We start from the raw sequence: 24,100 nt of genomic DNA, 5'->3' as shown, positions 1-24,100 counted from the left end.
AAAATCAAATTAACATTTACAAAATAACATAAAGTGAGAGCCATTAATTTGATTTTAATCAAACGATAACAAAATTAATAGTAAGAGGTGATAAAAAAATAAGTATATCCTCAAAAGAATAATTTTTAACATGTATCTTAATTAAGAAAAAAGATATTTTTTCAAAATAATTTATTATACCTTTCTTCACTATTTACTTAAAAAATAAAATATTATTTTTCTGTAAATTTTAAAATATTAAATATTTATACTTTTAAATTTAATACTTTTATTTTTAATTATTACTTTTAATGTTTACTTTTTTAAATACTTATAAATATAATAACAAAATATTAGTAACCAGTCTTTAAGACATTAGATAGCAAAAAAAGTATTATTAAGAAAAAATTGACTCTCATATTATATGAGAGAATAAGAAAAAAATCTATCATTCACTCATATATTAGAGGATAGAGAAAAAAAGCATTGAGTCTCACATCTAATTTATGTGTGCACGACAGAAATTTTTTCTTAATCCATTTCTCTATTATTTATTAGTAATAAATAAAGGAACTTATTAAACTTGTATTGTTGGAGATATCTCGTTAATGTCGTAGAGATAAATATGTGGTCTCTTTAATTTTGTTTTTATTTTTAATGTTAAAAAAGAGCCCCATGTGTTTATCTATATGACATAAGACAAAACATCTCCAAACAATATGAGAAAATATTTTTTCATGAATAAAATTTAAATTGCAGCACAACTAAATTTTTTAATGTTAAAAATGAAGATCGTAGGGAAGCTTCTTTTATTAAAAAAATTAGTACAGTTGAAATTTGAATATTCTACGAAGAAGAAATTATGAGATCGACACATTTATTAAGGCACGTTTAGCATACCTACAATTACCAACCAATGCCAATTACTGTGTGAAGATGATAAATAGCTTATTAGGCTTCTGAAAAGCAAGTTCATTCGTTCACACCACTCCGACCAATACCGTGTCAAACATTCTTAGAAAAAGAATAACAAGAATACCAAAACAAAAGAACCATTTTATATTCATGTCCTATTATCTTCGAAAACAAAGCAAAATATGTAATTGCTTTGTTTATAGTTTAATGTCCTATAGTTAATTTGGAGGTGCTTGACACATTGCACTTAGACATGCCTGTATTAATTATGGTTAACGAATAAATCAAAGTTTGATTTAAACAACAAACAATATAATACACATTCATTCATTTACCGAATTTGGGTCCAACTCGTAACTGTGTACTTAATAAGATAAACTTTTAAAATTACTTCAAAGCCTCAAATCCATATAGGGTTGTCATTGTCTCATTCATCAATCAACAATCCCTTGACTTGTTAAATGTCAGAAATAAATTCTTTGCATGTTTTAATAAGAATTGTTTAAAATAAAATGTACGAAATTTAAGTTATATTACAACATTATAACTAACATGACTTATTTATAAACTAATAATTAGTAAAAAAAAAAAAAAAACTTTGCAACCATAATATACATTGTTCATACACGTGTGGGGTCAAGTTTAATAAATACTAAATGGTAAGAATTAAAACTAAATATTAGACTGATTTTCAAGTTTGACCAATTTATTTATTTTTTACTACAAATCTATAAGAGTTAAGGTTGAACTGTAGAACATTTTAACATACGGCGCCTCCATCATGAGAAAAACGTGTAAAACTCTACTCTCTAAAATTGCTTGAAATAAGTGAAATCTAAAGTTGAAAATTTCAAGTTTCAGTTACAATTACAATGTAACAAAAATAAAAATAAAAATTATGAATAGTATTAAAAAAAGGTGGGTGTCTAGAACAAAAAAAGTGGAAATTTTATTCAAAATCAAATACAAGATACTACTTACTCGGAAGATGAAAATATAAGAATTAAACTGAGGTGAATTTTTTATTTATTTAATAGATGATATATATTTTCTTCACCAAGAAAAAGAAAGATGTTTGATGTGTAACAATAATAAGTGAAGAATAGGAAAGCGTGTCTAAGAGAGAGTGGGAAAATGAAGAAAGAGATGGTAAAGTAGATAGGAGAATATGCGCAAATGATTGGTGGGTGGGGTATTCGAAGCCATCTTAAGGGCATATTAGGATATTCTCTCTCTGCGTGGAATCAACTCAATATATATATATATATATTTTTTCTTTTTCTCTCTAACTTATTATTCTTTGCCATTATTGAAGTAAACGCTTTGTTTATTTACAATGATAGTCATAGGGGATGATGCTATCACCAAATATCTCTAGCAAAAGTTTGGAGTAACGTAATACAATTTTCACTTTACCGTGTTGATTATGTCCGCTATACATGAGAAAAAAAGTGTTCATATTACAACATATGATTATTTTACAACCAAAATTTTGTAGGTGCAAATACAAGGTTTGAAAATGTGTAAATAATTTTCTGAACTTTAATTACTTAACAAAATTATATGTCCAATCAACCATTAAATTTAATCTGCTAATAAGTTTAAGTTAAAGGTAAAAATTACAAAATCATTAAGATTGATATAATGGTGAAAGATTTGGATAATTTGAATGAAATTATAAGTTTAAATCTCAGTACCATCATTATATTAAAAAAAAAATATAAATTGTAATTGGTCCTTTTTTTTTTTTTTTTAAGAATTTAACATTGATCTATTATAACTACTTAAAGGGGTCGAGCTTGTATTTAATGTTAATTATGAAATTGTGCTTGATGATAATAAATTTAATGTTTTCAAATTTAAAAAAATTTCAAAAATTAAGGTGGAAAATTATTTATTGTTTTAACTATTATTTAATTAAGAAAATATTTATCATATTAATTAATATTTATATTATATAAGGGGAAAAAGATGTAATAAGTGGGGATGATCAAGATTTGTCACGTGAATCAACCCCGCGAACAATTCATGAGAATATTGACTACGAGCAATTTAAGAGAATATTACTTTATTATCATTAAATTATTATTGTAGAAAGTTATTACACAAATAAATAATCCAAATCAAATTTTGGAAACGGATGCAAACATGATAATTTCGTGTTGGTAAAAAAATTAAAAAAGGAAAGAAAAACAAAAAGAAAGGAAAGAAACTGTAGACGCAGACAAAAAAAAAAAAAAAAAAAACTACTACTACACGGTAGAGAGAGAAAATGTCCATGCAAATGAAAAAAAAAAAAAAAAAAAACCGAAATTTTTGTCCTTTTAAATTGTTTTCTGCTTTGCAATTCTCATCATCATCATCATTTTTTTTTATTCATTTCTAATTATTTAATTTATTTTATTTTTGCGTGGATGCAGTGGCCCAAGCTTTGGCTTTCTTCTCTTTCTCTCTGCTTCTTCTGACAATCTCATATTCACTTCCTTTTCATCTATAGAAACCAAAATCTGCTACTGCTTCTCCATTCCCCAAAACCAATCTTCTTCTTGATTCCTCAAAAAGCTGCTATTTTTTTTTTTCACTCTCTCTCTCTCTATTCTCTGATTTAGATTTCACTCTTATTGGTTTTATTTTTTATTTTTTATTTTTGGTTTGAATTTTGGGTTTGATTGTGTATGTAAACAGAATTTTATGTGTCCCATTGGTGTAAAGATTTGAGCTTTTTGTTGTACTTCTTTTTGGGTGTGTGTATTCAAGAGCTTCTGTTTGATCAAAGAGAAGTTCTTTTTGTTTTGTTTTGAATTTTCTGCTGGTGAACTCGTTGGAAAAACCCGAGCTTTTTTGAGGCTCGGGATCTGAATTGTAATGGAGTTATCAAAGGAGAAGCTGAAGAGCAGTGTGGTTGTTGAAGATGGAGCTGACCCAAAGTCTTACTATATGCAGAAGTTCAGGCTTTATGAAACTCGCTCGGTAAATATCTGATATCAATGATGCATGCATTACTGTTTCAGTATATTCTGACCATGATCTAGATGTGGAATTTTTTTGTGCTTCTCTTTGTTTGTTGCTTTAGAATGTTGATTTGTTTTGGGTACAGTTTTTTTTTTTTTATCTCTCTCTTTCTTTTCCCATTGTCAAATTCATGTTCATGCACCATGTACATATGTTCATTCACAAATCATGATATTTTTCCATTGGTCAAAGGAATCGAATGGGTGTGTGAAGATTGTTTTTTTTTTCTATGTTTAGTTTTTCAATTGGGATTTAAATTCTTCTCATCATGAAGGTGGGCTTGATGAATTATTGTTGTGTATCTGGATTCTCATGGTTTTTGCAAGAACACACTGATCCAGGCTTCCTGCTTCTGCTTGGCTTGAATCATTATAATTCATTTAGGATTGTGTCTGTGTTCTTCATGATGCATGTGATGGCAAAGAACAGCGCCAAATGATTTTGCAAAACAAATGAATTATGGTTTCTTAAACTCCACTGTTTTCTGATTATATTTACTGACTATTTTTACCTTGGCTTTTTGTTTATCCCTCCCCCCCCCCAAAAAAAAAAAAAAAAAATTTTGGTTTATTTACTTGTGTAATGGATGATTGAACATCTAAGCATTGTTATCCACTTTCAGTGTTTTGGAACTCAATTCATGCCTCACTGTGAAAGCTGTTGAATGTTTATGGAGGGCTTTCAACTTCACTACTGAGTTTTTCTGAAAATGGAAACTAGGGTTTTTGTTTTTGATTTTTTTTTGTGTTTTTCTTTTCTTTCATCAACATCATGCATCTGGTCTTATATGTTGTGCCTTCAGCTTTAATTTTAAAATTTTATATTGCCGACATTTGTTATCGGAAGGATGGCCATTGCTTGTTCTTTCTTGTCATATTCCCCTCTCTTCGGCAAGATCGAGTAGCTACGTCAATATACCCACTAATTTCAATAAAAATGGGGCGAAGGCCAAAAATAGAACTGGAGCGGTTGAATCGAACTGATGTTTTCTTCTTTAGGAAATGAGATCTAAAAGGAAAATTTTGATAAATTCACAACCTTACCACTCTTTTAATTAATCTCCTTGCTGTTGTGTCATCTTCATTTATCACCTCCTTAAGTGAGAAGTGTATTGATTACTTGGCTGCAGCCGCCGATTTGGACAATAAAACACCACTTGCCTTGCTCATTTGATATTGCCTAGGTATTGTGTGCGCAACATGTGCAGTTGTACATTGTTTTGCATGCACAACATGGGTATTAGGCAATACTGGAAATTGGAGGAAGCTTAAAACCCGCCCTCAAAATCTTGGCCAAATAAGACTTTCTCATTTGACACTTAAGGCCAAATCATGTTTCTGAGTGTATGTAAAAAGAAATTTAAGTTTGAGTTTCTGACATTTTATTGCAATGCACACCATGAGCCCTTGATGTAAGTGTGCAATACACAAGAAAAAATGACTGCTATGCAAGACTCATGGTGATATCTGTATTTAATAAATACAGATATCACTAATATCCTAATTACCTGATTTTGATTACCTTATGTACATAATCCGCTAGATACTATTTACATAGTTACTACAAATACCAACACTCCCCCTCAAGTTGGAGCATCTAGGTCATAATATATCCCCAAGCTTGTTACATATACAAGTTATTCGACGACCTCTCAAAGACAGTTTAAACATTTGCCAGTTGATCATACGAGTGAATAAAGTTAGTGTTGATGTCTTCGGATAATATCTTCTCTCTAATGAAATAACAGCCAATCTCGATATGTTTGGTCCTCTTATGAAACACTAGATTGATGGCGATGTGTCATGCAGCCTGGTTATTACAAACTAATGTCTTTTTTTGTAGCCTTTCCAAACTAGAGCTTTTTGAGCAGTTGTTCTAGCCAAATAAGTTTGTTAGTGGTTGAGGGCCTTGAGGCGATGGTTCGATATCCTGTTTCAATACTTATCTTGCAAGCACATTTTGCTTTTTAATCTTCCAGTATACTAGATTATCCTCGATGATTAAATAATAACTAGAAGGTGAACCTTCTATTATTAGGGAAACTCGCCCATTCGGCATTTGATTATCCATCAATCTGAGTATGACCTTTGTTCCATAGGTAAGGTCTTTACCAGGAGCACCGTTGATGTACTCTAATATACAAATCACGACATTTCAGTGTTCAGTGCAAGGTGAATTGAGGCACTAACTTATTATGTTGACTGCAAATGAGATATCCAGACGAGTAATCATAAGATATTTTAGTGTTTCCTAACTACCCTTTTATATCTTATTGGATCCAAAAGTGGCTCTCACTATTTGATACGAGTTTAGTGTTTGGGTCCATTGGAGTATCCACCGGCTTTGCATTCAACAGACCGGTTTCTTCAAGAAGGTTTGTAGCATATTTCTTGAGTGAAATTACAATAGCATCCTTGGATTGTGCAGCCTTGATTCTCAAGAAATATCAAAGTTTGCAAAAATCTTTGGTCAGAAAGTGATAACAAAGATACCGTTATATCTGAGTGATGCCATGATGATCTCTTCCAATGTTAACAATGTCCTCGATGTATACAACAATCAAATAAATGCATCCTTGAGCTGAATTTCGGTAAGAGACAAAGTAAACAAACATCAAAGGAGGGCCTTAATAGGTGGAACACATCGGATTTGTGGAGAGGAGGCCGTGGCAAGTGTGGCATAATTGGTGGCTTCTTTGAAGAAGACAACACACAAATCCTTCATGTGGTGCATGAGGGCGCATTTGGAGCCTATTTAGAGTGGGTGTAATGGGGATGGATTTAACATCGAGAGATGCTCCTAATTTGTGGGTTACTGGCCAACGAAGACTGCCACCAACTGCAGAAAGTAGTGGTCGGCGATAGTAGGAGCTGTGGCGACCGGAAGGAAGATACAATTAGAGAGACTGAAACCAAAAGGAAACACTGTTTCCAGAAAAAGGTTTGTCATCAGTTGGAAGTGGGTCCATCGGGTAGGCACATAATAGGGTTACCTCTCGTTAGGCGTGCTTTGATACTATGTTAAGTCAGGAGAAAATGAGAGACTTTGATGAAATCCGTGTGTCTCAGTTGCAGAATGGGATCTGAGTTATACAGTTGAATAATATAACTATATAATAAATGCAGATATCACTAGTATCATAATCACCATAATTAACTGATTCTTACTATCCTATTTACATAATAATCAACAAGATATTATTTACTTAGGTACTGCAATTACTAACACTTTATTTCGCCATACGTCATGTTGTCAATTGGATATAAATTTACTTGTTGCATTTCTGAAGTTCTGCATTAGTGTTTAATTGAAGTTCCTAGTAGAATTTTTTGTTTCATTTCTTTATAAATGGCACTAATTGCTGAGATTTTTTTTTCCTTTCAAGAATATTATCTTTTTCACTTTTGTTTGTGCACATAATATAGCTACAGAGCACTATTGCTGTTTTCTTACCATTTCTCTGTGCTCAGAAATTTTTTATGATAGGAAGAGACAAAAGCAGAACAATTTGGAGGGTCTTAAAGATTGACAGATTGGAGCGATCTGAATTAAATATCATTGAAGATATAACAGTATACTCAGAAATTGAGTGTTGTGACCTTCTGCGGCGGATACATGAAGGAAACAAGTCAACAGGGGGACTTAAATTTGTAACAATGTGTTATGGAATCATTGGTATTTTCTATCTTCTATATAAGAACAAAATTGTTATTATTATCGCTGATGTTGTTTACCACATTAATCATCAGAATAAATCCATCATCTTATGATATTTTCTTTTGATTTAGGATTTATCAAATTTCTTGAGCCATACTACATGATGCTTATAACAAAACGAAGGAAGATCGGTACAATATGTGGGCACACTATATATGCTATCACAAAGAGCGAAATGGTTCCTATTCCACATGCCACTGTGCAATCCAAAATGGCATGTTCTAATGATGAGAAAAGGTCTTTAGTAAATTTTGCATGTAATTGTAATATGTCTATGGTACATTTACAGAGACATATGAGAGTAGCATTGAGAACTATACCCTATCGATTGTACTTAGATGAGAATTATGTTATGAATTACGTTTTTTTATTTAAGTTTATTATATTGTGTAGTGAAAACGTTCTGTTAGAGCATCGTATTTTACTTGTGTTGAAATTCTACATTTTAGAGTTTTTCTTTGTACTATATATGTTGATTGTCTCACTTCAGTGTGTATGCACAATGTGGGCTTCCTCAGGTCAACCTTCTCATCTTTCTGTGGTACTCTCTAATTGTCTCTTTTGAAATAGAATCAATAATGCCTCTTCCAGATTTCGGAGTCCCGTAATATGTATAGTGGATACCTCCTTTGTTGTTCTTTTCATGTTGTACATTTATTGTCAGTTCATTTCCTGTAAATGTACAGGGGCAATCTTCATTGCTGTTATGATGTAAATGTAACTTTTTGAGTGAGACAAGGTATCGCCGGGGTTTCAATTGGGAGATCACTTTCTTTTCATTTTTTAGTACTTTTGGTTAGAGTTGTTGGCTTCATTAGTTGTTTTTATGTCCATTTGTTTTACTTTTATTCCTGTATATAATAAACCATCTTATTAATGGGCTTTGTCTTTCTTCTGTTGTGACTTAGATACAAGAAGCTTCTATGCAGTGTGGATCTTACGAAGGACTTCTTTTTCAGCTACTCATACAATGTCATGCTTAGTCTTCAAAAGAACTTATCTGGTCATAATATTATGGGACAATCACTTTATGAAACACTCTTTGTTTGGAATGAATTCTTAACTCGTGGAATCAGGAATAATCTCCAGAATACTTCTTGGACAGTTGCCTTGGTGTATGGATTTTTTAAACAGGTACAAACGAAGTCTCCTTTATTGGTTAATAGATATGTTTGTGAGGGATTTGTAAAGGTAACTGATGTAGCTAACAGTAATGCTAGTGACTTGTATAAGTGTCTTTGGTTCTTGACTTCAAGTTTTCTATATCTACAGTGAGGTTAACCTTTGATTTATGCTTTGAGAACCTGACACCTCTTGGAATTAATTCTCTTGTTTCGATAATGTGAAACTAATCTTACGTGCCAGCATTTTATTTGATAGAGTTAACACTGCAGTCATTAAACCATAATTTATCAGTGTTTCAGTTGTCTTATATTGGAAAATTCATTCCTCAAGACCACACAGGTTTGATTAACTTAATATAGGAAGTATTTTTAACATCTTATTTCTTTTTTTAAGACATCTAACATCTTAATTTTGGGTAACTTTTAATGGTTCCTGTGATGCTGACTTCAAGCCTTCCTTCGATAGCGCCCAAAAAAATGCTAGTATTATCTATCATCAGATAAGATTTGGTCTTTTGTTGTTTTCAAGTGTTCATTTCATTGTGTGGCGTGCAGGTCAAACTTTCCGTATCTGGCCGTGAGTTCAACTTGACCATCATTGCTAGGCGCTCACGGCATTATGCTGGGACCAGGTTTTTACTTTTTGAGCCTTTCTTGAGTTTTTGATAATTGAAATTACATTCTATTTCACATCTTTGTACTTGTGGTCCGAGATGAAATGCATCTGTTTATGTTTGCACCTATATTTGTCTTAATTGCTTGAGTTTCTAATTGAGGTATGGCTGCCATTCAGTATGGTTTTTCTCCAAGGACTTAAATCCATAAAAGTCATGCAAACAGGGAGATTTATCACCAAGATACCTTTTTTTATTTTAATTTCTGTTCACAAATTTCTTGTCTTTGTTTATTTTCTGTTTCCAGACATGTTACTTGGTTTCTCTATCTTGTGATGCAGATATTTGAAACGAGGAGTGAATGAAAAGGGTAGAGTAGCTAATGATGTTGAGACAGAACAGATAGTCTTTGCAGATGCTCATGATGGATGCCCAATGCAAATCAGTTCTGTGGTGCAGATCAGGGGTTCAATCCCTCTGTTCTGGTCTCAGGAAGCCTCTCCATTGAATATAAAACCTGACATCATATGTATGATGCGGAAACAATTTTCCTTTGTTTGTTACTTTCTAGTACTGTAATTTATGCTGACAGTTCATTTTGGTTCGTTTTTTCTAGTATCAAGGAAAGATGATGATTTTGAAGCAACAAGACTTCATTTTGAAAATCTTGTCAAGAGATATGGAAATCCAATTATTATATTGAACTTGATTAAGGTATGCTTTCCACATATGCAAGGAACCGTCATGCATGCTCGATTTCTTTGTCTCATATCCAAACTAAATTTTTTTCTACCTTATACATTCTGTTGTCAATTGTGTTTAAGACACGTGAGAAGAAGCCTCGAGAAACTATTTTGCGAGCCGAGTTTGCAAATGCTGTTAGGTCCATTAATACAAATTTGAAAGGGGATAATCGCCTGAGGTTCCTTCATTGGGATTTGCATCGGCACTCAAGATGGTAACTTGCTCTTTCCTTTTTTGTTCAACCACTACAGGTTTTTTCTTGGGTGTTATTTTGACATTTTTTGATCAATCACTTTTAGCAGCAAAGCTACCAATGTGTTGGCACAACTGGGAAAAGTGGCTGCATATGCATTGAAGCTAACTGGCATCTTCTACAGTCCAGTGACACCGAATTTGAGGCTCGAGGGATTTTTTCAATATTCCTACTCTGAGTAAGTACCATAGCAGCACATTTTGACACTGTTTTCTGTTATACTAATTAGGCAAGTTGAAATTTCACTTGATAATTTTAGAAATTGCTGATACAATTGCCTACTTATTAATTTTTGTATGTTTAGATGATTTATTACATGATATACCTTGTGTTAGGGAATATCCAACAATATTTTCTACTTGTTCTTTATAATGGTTTTGCCTTGGAGTAATTGTTAGTAATTTTATTTGACATGGTTCACCTCTCCCAATTGCTTAAATTGATAGGTGGAGATTCGTGAATGTGATCTTTCTTTCTTTCTATTTTATTTTTTAATATCGTCACACGCCCCTCATGTCATGGAGTAACCACTCGTTCATATAAGCTTTGATACCATGTTATGTACTAACTCTCCAAAAACTTAAGTTGTTAGGTGAAGATTCATAAATGGTATTTATATGTAGCATTTATTGAAGTGTTTTTTTTTTTATAAATGTAATGCAGGAATAACAATGTCACTGATCACTCTGTCACAGAGCGAGATAGTATGAACAAGGAAAATGTTGATAAAGAAACAGAAGTTGGCAATTGTTATTATAGTGGTGATGAGATCAAAGATTATAGTGTCAAACCCCAGATGCTTCAAGCAGGGGTCTTGAGGACTAATTGCATAGACTGTTTAGATCGTACCAATGTTGCGCAATATGCTTATGGATTAGCTGCACTAGGACATCAACTACAAATTTTAGGATTTATGGAATCCCCAAATATTGATCTTGATAACCCTTTGGCAAAGGAATTAATGGAAGTCTATGAGTCCATGGGCGACACATTAGCCTTTCAATATGGGGGTTCTGCAGCGCACAATAAGGTAATCATTCTACCTTCTGGTTTTGGACTTTATGGTTTATGGAATGTAATATGGGATCAGAAATTCTGTGCGCATAAAGATTTTGTTTACTGATGTGCTTTCAATGTATAATTAAGTTTGCCCTCACTCATCAGCATGGCATAGTTTGCCCTCAAGTACATCATGTCATCATTCAGCACGCAACTCTACCCATCTCCAATTCATCCCCGATCCCTTGGCATGTGCTAGGAGTGGGGCGTGGGAGATAACTCGTGGCATAATTGTTTCCAATTACCTCCTCAACCTGAGTCAAGGACCACTAATTCTGTGATAAAAATGCTTGGTAGCTCAACTTACTTTCATGCTCCTTGCAGCCTCTTACATGCACCCAATCTAATGAAAAAAAGAACGATTTTGCAGTATGAAGCCATTTAATTCTCCCAAAATAATGAAAAAATTATGGTGTGGATCCGGGGCTTGACCTTTTGGTTCAATGATAGTGCATGGCCTGAAAGATTTATTTTATCAAGCAGAGTGGAGTTGGTACTTGAAAGCGATGGGTTGGATGCTTCATTTCAATGATATATGGTAGTTTCCTAGTAAATGAAGATGTTTAATTAATTGTGTACTCATCAATATACATGCCAATAAATAGAACCTTGTACACCTTTTGCTTATGTACTCCTAGGTTTTACCCAGTTTTTATGAGATGAGATATCCAAGTGTGTTCTTGAATCTTGATTAATTTACTATAAGAGACCATCACAATATTCCCAGAGTTCTGAAGTGGAAATGAGGAAATCTAAATTTGCCTTGTCCTATTTTCCATGCATGGGAGTTTTGTCTGATTACTGCTCATTCCTTTTGAGTATTTTGCAAATTGGTCTTGCTATTCAGATATTTTCTGAGAGAAGAGGTCAATGGAAGGCAGCAACACAATCCCAGGAATTTATTCGAACCCTGCAGCGTTATTACAACAACACATATATGGATGGAGATAAACAAAAAGCAATTAACATGTAAGTCAAATAGTCCCTTTTTTTTAAAATCTTATTTACATAATTGTTTTCATAGGTGAGTGCAAGCCTTAGAGCAACAGTAAGGTTGCTCCTCTGTATCCAGAAGGTCACGGGTTTGAGTCTAGGAAACAACTATTTAGCGAAAATGTAAGGGTAAAGCCATGTACAATTGACCCTTACCCCTATCCTCGCAAAGTCGGGGAGCCTTGTACATTGGGGTTTGTCATTTTTTTTTAAAAAAAAATGTTTTCATATGTAATAGGATTTAAAGTGAACACTAGTTATATATTTGTGGTAGTTGCATTAGAATGAATTAGTTACTATCGTGTTTGATATTATTTTGGTCAGATTCTTGGGGCATTTTCAGCCACAACAAGGAAAAGCGGCACTGTGGGAGCTAGATTCAGATCAACATCACACTGTTGGGAAACGTGGCCCCTGTTTAGCAGATGACAAATTTAGGTAGAGTGTATTATTCAATGAAACAAGTTTTGGTCATTTTCATTTAATGAATCTTTTGAAGAGGGGCTTATACTTAAAACCAAGAAAGATTTTATGACCTGTAAATACTAAAATTTCAAGAAGTTAACGATATATTAGAGCTTTTGATATTTTCTGTCTAATATCAGTTGTGTGCTTTTCTATGAGAAATGAATCCTCTCAATTGAGATTTTCACATGACAAGGTAATGTCAAGAGAGAGATGCAAAGGCAGTAAATAGTGGGACCCTGTTTAAGGTCTTTGTACCTATCTCTCTCCTGACATAACCTTGTCATGTGAAATTCTCATGTGAGGATCCATTCTCACTTTTCTATTTAAATCTGTCTTTAGCTTTGAGCTTAATCATCAAATTGAAAATGTTGTTCAAGCATATAGATAGATGTTGATGATTTTTGATTTGAAGAATGCAGAATGACTTTGTTATTTTGGTGCTTCACATCTGATGATCTTAAATTTATGAAGCATCACAAGTAGTTTGAGGTAGTGTTGGTACTGAAAGCATTTCTTGTATTTTTCCTGACTCTCTACTCAAATCTTATTCTACTGTGATTACTTCGTTTATCCCCTCAAGTTGCAAACAGATTTACTACTATAATAGCTCAATACTTTCTTTAGATGGTCTTGCTCATTAAATTGAGATGGTGTTAGCTTTGACTTAAGATCTATGTAAGGAAAATGTTATGTAGGCAAAGTGTAATCTCATATTCCTCCTTTTTCGAGGATGAAAGCAAATGAATACTAGTTATCCTTTGTCAGATGATTGACGAAGTTATTCCTTTATTTTGTTAGATCAAGTATTAAAAGATCACTATCAGATGGCAACATTGTCGGTGAAAGTGATACTACAGTTAGGACCAATTGTCAGCACCCATCTGAAATACCTGATAAGCGTCGTCTTTCAGAGTCTACTCCAGACATCTTTACTTGTGGAAGTGCCATTTGTCATTGCAGGTATGCTTAATTGGCATTTTGCATTCTGTAAACTCTGGTAGCTACTTATATACTGGGGGTTTACTGACTAGCAGAGTTTCTTTGCTAAATACAACTTTTCTGATTTCTAAAAGAAGGAAAGTTGCTTCTGAAATTAAGCAATATGATGTAACTTCTTTAAAAGGCCAGCTGAAATTTTAACAATACCATAGGCTTTAAGAGCTACTGAGCTAGACAGAACCAGGTTTCAGACTCAAATTGTGCTCGACACAATTATGATGAGCTTTCTGGGGTCAGGAGCTGGAGATTCTGGGGGGATCGTGTAGTCGATTGGGACATGTGTTATAAGGACTGTGAAGGGGGATGGATTAGGCACATGGAATCTGGTGTCTAAAAACATTTCCTTTTGGATGGAGGAGAATTGTGGGAATGGGAGGGGACAGAGAGTTTTCAAGCAAACCTCTCAAATAAGGGATTATTGTGCAATCCTCAAAACTCTCCCTTCTTATTATTGTTAGAATATTTAGAAGATATCTCTTATTACCTTTATTTATCTTAGAATGAAAAGAGCATCTTAGATGATCTCTTAGGAGTGAGTGATTTTCAATTATATTTCATGATCTGTTCCCTTATTAGGATTAATAGTCTAGTATTAATATAAATAGGGGTTAGTGCTTTGCACTTTGTATCAATATACATGAGAGAATTCAGTGTCTTTTATGTCTCTTTTTCTCTTCCTCTACCTAAATCCCTGTAATTTCAACAATTATGAACATTTCAAAGCTCCTCAATTTGGAGTCTCCCATATCTTCCCCCCCCCCCCCTTTTTCCCTTCTCTCTCTCTCTTTTCTCCTCACTTCCCTTTGGTTTCTTCCTTTCCAACTTCCACTTTAGTGGCTAAATGGTTATAGTGCTTTCCTTTTTAATCTCAATATCTTTGACATAAGTATACAATTCTTCATAAAGGGTAACATTTGGGGTCAATGTTACTCACGAGGGTCCTTAAAGTTCATTACATAGGTATACGATATATCCCTCTTTTTATCCTTTGCTGAAGAACTGGCTCACAGCTTGCAATTTCGGGAGGATGTGTGGCTTAGGGAAATCCTCGTTCTTTGATCCCTTTCCTTACCTGATTCACATTTCTACTCTGTATTATGCTTCAAAATCTTGTTTTTTCCAACTAATGGGTCACTTTCTTGTATTTTTTCTCTTTTGGTGCCTTAATGATTGAGAGACATATGAATTAGTTTCTTTGATGGGTATTCTGGATACTTTCTTTATTTCTAATACACCAGATGTTTTTTTTAGATTCTTCAGGATCCTTTATGTGTAGCAGTTACCAGGCCAGGCCTTACAAGTGTCAGCCAAAAGTAGGGCTGGCTATTTGGGCCTGGTTATATTGGGCTAGCACTTTTAGGCTGCAACCAGACCTGCCCAATTACTTTCAAGCTGAAAGTAGATCACCTTTGGGCTGGGACCGGGCCAACCTGCTCAATCTTTTTTTGGGCTGAGATCAGGCTAGCTTGATCACTTTCAGGCTAGAATTGGGCTGGCCTGATCATTTCAGGCCGAAATTGGACCATCCAGCGCGCTCACTTTTGAAGTTGACATTGGACCGGCAGCCAACGCATTACTTTTCTGGCTGCAATTGCGGCCAGCCAGCTCAATCACTTTCAGGCTGGAGTCAGACCATCTAGCCCATCACTGTTTAGTCTGATATGTTTTATAGTTTGATAGTACGTTTATTGGTATCATACAGGCAGTTATATGGGAGAATGGTTAAGGACCAACATTGTGACAGTGATCACATTGGTTTTGATGAACATGGAGATGCATGCGACTGCTCCAATTTCCTTGATGTGGACTGGCTTTCTTCTTCTGGGAATTCTTGCGAAGAGGAATTACTTGAAAGGTAGTTCTAAAATTTTGATTAGTACTCATTTACCTATGCCATCTTCTTGTTACTTTTCTGTCACTTGATGATTAAAAAATATGGTCTTTCTTCACCATTGGCTTTATCCAATCCTAATCAAAGGTAGAGAGGCATATGTTGAATTTTTGGTGAGAGAATGAGAAGAATGCTTATATCATAGCATGAGCATATTTCAATTACTTTGGGAGGTTCATCTATGAATTAAAAAATTGATGAGGAACGAGGACTAAAATTCTGTCAGCTTTTTGTTTATGCAATACTCAGATCTCATGCCAATATGGGAAGCAATATTTTGACATTGGAAGAGAAAATAAAAAGGGAAGGAAAGCATTTTAACCAGAGCTTAGCAAAAGTTAACGAGTCTAGCCGGTGGTATATCTTGAAGCCTTCATTCAACTCCTTCAATTAGCATATTAGTGAAAGGGTTTTATCTGTCTTGAGAATTTTCTTGAATTGTAATAAAATGTTAACCTCGGGTTTTATATTGAAGTGAATCCTTAAGTGAAATTAGGAGAGCTTGAACTTGAATTTCATTTTTGGAGCATGAAAGTGAATGGGGAAGGGCTTAAGAGACATTTTTTTTTTTTAATGTAATTATTTGGTTAAGGTTTCTAAATTGTAGTGCATATTTGAACGTCATGGTGAAGTAATTGGATTGGTTTACAATCTGAACTTTTAGGCGTTGACTGATGCCAATATTGTTGATGATAGTTATTAAGATTGATCCTTTCTTTCTCTGAGTCATATTCCTGTTAAGGGATGATGACTGACTGGCCTCTTGTTTTAATGGCAACAGGTCAACCAGCATCTCCTCAGAGAATATTGTGAATGAACTAAAAACTGAGACATCTGCAAGTGAGTCTGGATCCAGCATGAAGGTCAGTCAGTATATGTTGTTAGATCCAGAATCATTGCATAACAGCATTGTTTGGTTTCATTGAGGAAATATTATTAAGCTATATATAGTTAATTAACAAGAAAAAAGCAAATAATTTTCAAAGCATGCAACCAATTGGTAATCACAATTTTCTTCCAATGTCTTTCAGGGAAAGCTGAGTGGAGCAGAACTCAACAAAGATGGCAAATACACTGAAAGCTTTGAACGCTGGGTAACTAATGGGGAGATGCTTTTTGTCTAATAAGACTATTCATGAATAGTTTTGTGACATTTATCACCCCATCCGAAGGATTGTGGGTTCCTGACTTGCTGTACAGAAATAAATGGTAAGATATAATCCAAAAGCAAAAATAGCAAATGCAGCAGCTGAGGAGCTGATTTTTGGTTCAAGGGCATTTGAGTTAACAGATTATATTTGCCCTGCAAAGTTCTCTGTAGTCCATGGTAGCCATCATTTGGGAGGTAATGTTAGATGTCAATAGGTAAATTCATTTTTGTGCCTCCCCAACTAGTTACATTATTAAACATACCAAAATCATCAACCTTATATATCATTTTCATTGAGAAAACAAAAATATTTCATAGCTGGTACTCAGGTTATAACTGCTTTGACAGATCAATTATGCGCGCTTAAATCTTTTTTGGTTCCCTGGATACATGAGAGTTTCATTTTCAAGAATTGAAGATACCAATTATTCTGCAGCTGACTGACTGTGTTCAGTCATCTGGCATAGTCATTAACAAATTATTATTATTATTATTTGGTATAAATTTGAAAGTATTCTCATTCAACCTCTAATTATTTTATTTTTTTAAAAAAAACAAGAATTATGTTGTAGGAAAATAGTATCACTTTTCTACCGACAGAAAAACACATGGGTTCTATTTTTTTTTTATTTTCTCTCATCACTCTTTTTGTCTCCTCTCTATATTTGTGTGTATGAGAAAGGGTACTGTTTTCCTATAGCATAAGGAAAACAAACCTGTTTTCTTTTTTAAAACAAGTTTGAAATAGCTAAGCCAAATTAACTTGTTTTGGGGGGAAGTTTGAAACGATGAAAGTGCAAAGCTTTGCCATTGCTTTAGATTAACAATATTGTAGCTTATCGTGGTACGGTATCACATGCGATGTCCCATAAAGCAATAAACCAAATGGCAATGTAGTGTTTTAAAGTGTATTGTTTTTGTGTCTCTGAGTTGATCTTGAGTGATAATAGAAGTCTAATTGTACGTAACACCAGGAGTTTTCTATAGTTATAGCCCCAAGCAATTGTTGGAGACTTGAATGTATGGAAGATTCAAACTTGGTTTGAGTAGCCATGTGACCTTTAGGAACGTAATTTGGTCCTTCACATCATTAAGCATTCAAGCTATTGGAACCTTGAAAAATAGTAAGGGTTTTTTTTTTTTTTGTTACACAAGGTGTCTTATCACATGTATTTTTTATGAGAGGCAATCTTGTTTGGGATAGATCCAGGATTAAGGTTTTAAATCTTTTTTAAAGATGATACTGGGAATAATCGAACATATGTTTTCACTTCTATTTACTCAATTTTTATTCGTTAACTAAGCTATCATTATTTAATATAAGGGACTTGTTTAAGTATTGTAAAGGAAAGAGGAAGAGAACATGACATAGTTGAGACCATTATATTAAGAACATCTAGGTTCAGATGTCGGTAACAGTAGTCCATGAACTACTTGTTCATTCAAATTCAAATTAAATTCAATAGGTTAGAATAAGGTGGAAAAAAAAAAAGCTTCTGTATTAATTAAATCTGTGTACATACAAAAAAGTTTGGTATCGGATATTCAAAATTTCAAATCAACATGTAAATGTCATGCTTGAAGAAAAAAAAGACAATTTACGGTATCACGTGTAAGAATGAAGTAATTGATCTTCACGAAGAAATTTGTGTCAATATATACAGCTCATGTTAAAAAGGACATCTAAGTTATAAGAAAATTGTTAAAAGTAACTACAATAATGTTATTAAATTCAAATCGGTCATCGACTTGGTCGGTGTGTCGGGTAAATAAAGCACTAGTTCAATCAGTGGATTATTGGAAGAATCGCACGATCCGGAAAAATATATATAAATTTTAATTTATACTCAAAATTCATTAACAGTAACTTCTATATGTTGTCTAGCAAAATTTATAATTATGTCTATCCAAAATTGTCTTGCAACAAATATAAGGATTGATTTACGAAATAAGTCTTTGCCTGGAAGAGAATATTATTATCTTTAGTTAGCCTCCTCCTCAAATGATTAGTTTACTAGATTGAGATTTACTTGTTTTCATAACTATAGAAATTTTGCATCTTTGTAATTCATTTTTTCGGAATTAAGCACTCCCTAATTACGAGGAAAAAAAGGAATTATCCGGAGTCATTATTAAAAAAAATATATATTTTTTTTCAAATTTTAAATTAGCTCTCCCCAATGTGTTTTATACTTTCAAATTTCAATCCACCTTACGAGAAGTTTTTAAGTGCTCCGGGACCATTTTTTATTGGGTGGGACACAGTAATGGAATTAGGAGAGAGAAGAAAAAACAGAGAAGAGAGAAGAGAATATGAATATATTTTTTTTAATCATGTCATCTTCTTAATGGGAGGAGCACAAAGTCCTGGTGCACCGAAATTTTTTTTCCAACTTACATAGGGTTTTCAATTTCATTTTTCTTAACTTTTAAATATTTAATCGTGTTTTGTTTTTTGGTGAATGATGTGTATTTGTGGATTGAAAATAGTGTATGGTAACTTAGAGATTTTGCATTTGGTTGTTTCTTTAAAAACGATGCTGCTTCACTTTAATTTTTTTAAAAAAAAAATTGCAACAAAAATTGACCAGGATACTATATTTTTATAAAAATTGAGCATGTCAAACCGGTTCTCACCGGGTCGAATGCATGACCAATTCATTCACTAATTTGAACCACCGATTCGCTGATTTCCATCTTTATTTGCTTAAAGTATGAACTCGTTTGCCATTCACATCCCCGCACTAACTGACCATTGAAAAAATATTAATCGTAGGATTTCAAATGCTAAAGAAACATTTTTCCGTTATCCAAAAGGAAGATGGATTATAAAACTTATATGATGTAATTATAACCAAACGAACAAAAAAAGTGTCAATTTCAAAAAGGAGATAGTCTAGTGTCATAACAATTTTCAAGTAGCTTAATGCTTGATTTACGCAAAAGAAAATAATAATAAAAATGTTTTGTCATTGTTATCCAATCTATAAAACATATCTGCGTTGTTCAGAGTCTCGGACTTTATAACTACAAAATAATACTCACGAAGTAGTGAACCTACCGAAGTTGGACTATTAAATTCATCTTACCAATATTTTCCACTCTCAAGTTCATTTTTACTCGAAAGCCAAAATATCATATGCAACACTTTGATCACCTTGTTAGATATAATTGTACATTTAACCTTATTATACATAAAAGAAATTCAGTCATATTATCACGAGACATTTAACAAATAAACGAAATCTAAGATCAAATTATAGGGTATTAGTAAACAGAAAAAGGGATTAAAAAATAAAAGGCAAAAGATTCATGACAGAATAAAGATGTAATAAAATTTGACCGAATATATTATGTCGTTAACAATATTGCTGCCACTCATACCAAAAAAGTAAACAACGAAGTTCCTTAACTACCAAAAAAACTCATACTTCGGGGAGAAGGGAAAAGAGTAAAATAAATAGCTGAAGGAAAGCACTAAGTTCATTCCCACCCAGTTGGGTGCACAGTCTCCTCTCCAATAACAACAGGAATTTGTTGTGGAGTGGCTACTGAGTCACCCCAGTCTCCTCCTGCTGCAACTGCAACTGCACCTGCAAGAGAAAATCACGTTAAACAAAACATAAACACATAATTCTAAGAAAAAAATGAGAATTGAATTATCAAATTGTGACCCTTCGACTTTTCTTTTTCTCTTTTTAATAAATGTGGAGACCAACACTAGATGAGTCACAACACAAGAATTCAATTTTCATGCAACTTTAGAAAATCAAAGCCCTAATTCTAAACAAAATTAACTAAAATCTGCAAAAAGTGAAAACACATGCAGCATTGATAAGGTCACCGCTTAAATTTTGTAAAGACAATTTTCACAAACAAATATTAAAAAAATGATGCTAATACAATCAATTTAACTACCAACCCTCAATCAAATTGGAAGGTCAGGAAAGATACCGAATGATATATTAAAGATAGCACAATCTTTAAAAAGAAAAAAATAATCAGATACCAGTTTCTGGGGCTGCCCAGTTGACACCAGGAGCTGCTGCAATAGGTTGTGCAACTGTATCAGTCCATGACTGATCAATTGCAGCAGGCCACTGTCCATCAGCAGTAAGAGCGCCTGCATTGAAGTCGGTGATGGGATAATCACCTGCAGGAGCTTCATCCTGCTCTTGTGCCTTGGGTTCCTCTGGGTCCCTATGGAAGAATAAATCCACCTGCATTAAAGTAAACTATTAGTTAAGCAACTTGAGTGAAAGCCACCCAATATGTTGGCTCTTCCAAAATTCAAACCCTCTGGATCTTACACTAGGGAAAGGGTGCAATGTGTTCGCAATTCAAATATCAGATATCTAATAGAAGACTGCATATACTATGTCTAACAAATAATATTCAAATTGAAAATCACAATACCAGCAAGACATATTTTTTATCACATCCCACTTAAGAAGTGGGCAAATTTATAAGTAAAATCTAGTACTTATCATATAATCATTTTGTAAAACAATGCTGTCAATGGCCTATTACACTCTGTTTAGATCGTGGATTCAAAAATTTCAAGTAATTTACAAAATGCAGCAAATTAATTCCCTTCAATTTCAAAACATGTAGTTTGGGCAATGGAAATCAATTAAAATTTTGTAGCAGAATTCGATGAAACCAAAGCAACGATTATATAAGTGGAAAACAGCATTTATAACATAATATTGATTATTGAACAGATAATGTCCCTGCTCCACCTATATCATATTTATAGATGCAAACATAAAACAATATTCTAATTATTCACACTACAGATACAGAAACAAGCCTCAGATTTATAAATGTAGCTGCTCCATGTGACAGAAGCGGGGGCAATTTAATATCACATTAAAGATATTTTAGTAGAGAGAAAATATGTGAAGTACAACTGGAGGAGCATAAGATCTCCATCCACTTCAAGATGCAACAAGGAAAATTAAAAAAAAAACAAAAATGTTGTAAGAAATAATAATTCAACTCGAGAATCACAATAGCAGCAAGATAAATTTTTACCATCACATCCCACTTAAGACCAGGGCGAATAGTACCACGCATCTGTAACACCATCCTTGCCAGAAGCCAAAAGAGACAACCAATGCTGTGTTTCCCCTTGTTATTGGCTGGAATTCCAATGTCAACATGCCTCATAGGAGAATCAGTGTCACAGAAAGCAATGGTTGGAATATTTCCAAGAGCAGCTTCCTTAATAGGCTGCACATAAACAATACAAACAAAGTAATATAAATCACATTAATAAAGTAATAACTCTATAAAGAAAAGCTAAAATAAAAAAAGCTATTATTAACCTGATGATCAGTTCTTGGATCTGTTAGAATAAGAAGACGAGGCTCACTGAATGAAGTTTGCATTTGATTCGTGAATGTGCCAGGAGTGTGCCTCCCAGCAATTGCATGAGCGCCAGTGTACTGAGCAAACTTAAGAACCGCTCTCTGTCCATAAGGCCTAGCAGACTGGACAATTATGTCCTGAGGGTTCTCAATGGCAACAATAACCCTGGCAGCTAATTGAAGCTTCTCCCAAGTCTTACCAAGATTTATGATATAAATACCTAAACAAAGTCAACACAACCAATAAAATTCCCATTTTTTAATCAAGACAAGACAAAAAAGAGTACAACCACGTATATTACAGAACACAATAGTTATCAACTGCAGGTAGCCGGTAGCGACCAACGCAGAGTCCTATGCATGTACCAGTTATATAGATCTATACCACACATATAACAACTTCATGATACAGACAAAAAAAACATCTTATAAAAAAACACCATCAAAAGTATAAAATACAGATACAAAATTTTTTATCAATGAAGTGAATGTTAGAGTGAGTGAATTAATAATTTGAAGGCTGTTTATGATTTTTTTTAATACTAACAAAAACAGAGATGAACAAAAAAACAAAGGTGTTTCTGCCTTTGTTGTTAAGATTAGTAAAAGGTTAAACTGTAACAATAACAAAAATGAAATAGAAGCACAGAACAGAAGTTTCGTCGCAGGTCGCTGATCTTCGCAGGTTGTTCGGATACTTTAAGGGTCAAAAGACAAAAAAGACCCTCAAAAAAACGATATACAGAACGTGCAAAAAAAAAATAGATGCGAGGTTGTTCCAAATGTTGTGATTCTACATTGAAAGGTTAATGTTTGAAGTTTTTAACATGTAGTTGGTGTAACCCAATTGCAAAGATCGTAACTTTTTCAACCAGAAAAGAAGAATAAGAAGAAGATGTTACCATCGTTGCGGCGCTTGAAGATGTAACGTTCCATCTGAAAGTCGCAGTTTTTGGTACCGAGATGGACATCCGCCGCCAACATCAACTGGATGTCGGCTTCCTTCTGTGATAGCTCGCGCGGCGGGGCTGCGGCGGAATTGGTGGCGGCGGCCATGTTTGCTATCGGAATAGGATTTGCACTCTGAAAAACAAATTTCTCAAAGAGAGAGAAAGACAAGGGAAGCTCTGAGTGCTGTGAGGGACTTTTGAGAGTGTTTCAAGCTGCGCTGCGATTTTGTAATACAGAAAACCCTAGTTTCCGTATGAAATGACTTAATTACCCTTTTTCTGGGCTTTCTTTGGGCTGCATCCATTTATAAGTTTTATGGGTTTAAGTTGTAAAGCCCATGACGCATATATCCATCCACACTTACTGATTTGACCGAAAAATAATTTGCAAGACTTTTTTTTTTTCTTCATCTTTTTATGGGATTATCATTTCTGTTTCAGTAGGAAAAAAAAATTTGTCACTACGACATAAAACAATGATGGAGCCCGTTCCTTTTATGTTTTAGTAGAAAAAAAAAATCTGCTACTAGAGCAAAAATGATAATTCCTTTTTTTGATACAATGAAATAAACTTTGCAAGAGTTTCTACTCAAAAAAGAAACAACGTTCACATTGGTTTTTTTTTTTTTTTTTTTGAATTCTGACCCTTGTGCCTGGAAGTGCATGCCACACCACTAACCCACCAACCATTTTCAGTTAAATTTTATATCACTATACTGAAAAAATATTTGTTCTTTTAGAGGACATAAAATTATACTATTTTAAGTGAGAAAAAGACACATTTTAATATTTTTTATTGAAATTTTAAATTTAAAAAAAAATACTCATTTTTTCTCTCATGATGCCTGTTTGAATACTTT

The 24,100-nt window shown here is 33.6% G+C and overlaps 2 protein-coding genes across 3 annotated transcripts; one reads left to right on the top strand and one right to left on the bottom strand.

The window, feature by feature from the left end:
• The first annotated feature begins 3,249 nt into the window (after nucleotides 1-3,249).
• LOC133305691 (phosphoinositide phosphatase SAC2-like) lies at nucleotides 3,250-17,263 on the top strand. 2 transcript variants are annotated; one of them, XM_061505930.1, is made up of 16 exons: nucleotides 3,250-3,864; nucleotides 7,377-7,581; nucleotides 7,695-7,860; nucleotides 8,532-8,757; nucleotides 9,303-9,379; nucleotides 9,703-9,890; nucleotides 9,978-10,075; nucleotides 10,186-10,319; nucleotides 10,408-10,536; nucleotides 11,022-11,388; nucleotides 12,265-12,386; nucleotides 12,735-12,848; nucleotides 13,677-13,838; nucleotides 15,580-15,732; nucleotides 16,550-16,631; nucleotides 16,800-17,263. In XM_061505930.1, the coding sequence occupies exons 1-16, from the start codon at nucleotides 3,760-3,762 to the stop codon at nucleotides 16,890-16,892; spliced, it is 2,421 nt and encodes an 806-aa protein (XP_061361914.1). In that variant the 5' UTR covers nucleotides 3,250-3,759; the 3' UTR covers nucleotides 16,893-17,263. The 2 variants fall into 2 exon arrangements, with proteins under 2 accessions (XP_061361914.1, XP_061361913.1); XM_061505929.1 differs by having other exon boundaries at nucleotides 10,405-10,536.
• Nucleotides 17,264-20,245: 2,982 nt separating this feature from the next.
• LOC133305678 (small ribosomal subunit protein uS2) lies at nucleotides 20,246-23,435 on the bottom strand. The gene is made up of 5 exons (XM_061505915.1): nucleotides 23,193-23,435; nucleotides 22,249-22,511; nucleotides 21,956-22,153; nucleotides 20,928-21,138; nucleotides 20,246-20,511 (listed from the first exon to the last, which is right to left on the bottom strand). The coding sequence occupies exons 1-5, from the start codon at nucleotides 23,344-23,346 to the stop codon at nucleotides 20,402-20,404; spliced, it is 936 nt and encodes a 311-aa protein (XP_061361899.1). The 5' UTR covers nucleotides 23,347-23,435; the 3' UTR covers nucleotides 20,246-20,401.
• Nucleotides 23,436-24,100: the final 665 nt, after the last annotated feature.

The sequence above is a fragment of the Gastrolobium bilobum genome, unplaced genomic scaffold (genome assembly GCF_033153095.1).
Source record: "Gastrolobium bilobum isolate Gb01-03AN ecotype WA unplaced genomic scaffold, APGP_CSIRO_Gbil_v1 utg7702, whole genome shotgun sequence".
Taxonomy (NCBI): Eukaryota; Viridiplantae; Streptophyta; class Magnoliopsida; order Fabales; family Fabaceae; genus Gastrolobium; species Gastrolobium bilobum.
The sequence above is the reverse complement of the archived record's forward strand: the minus strand, read 5'-3'. Positions and strand labels throughout refer to the sequence as shown.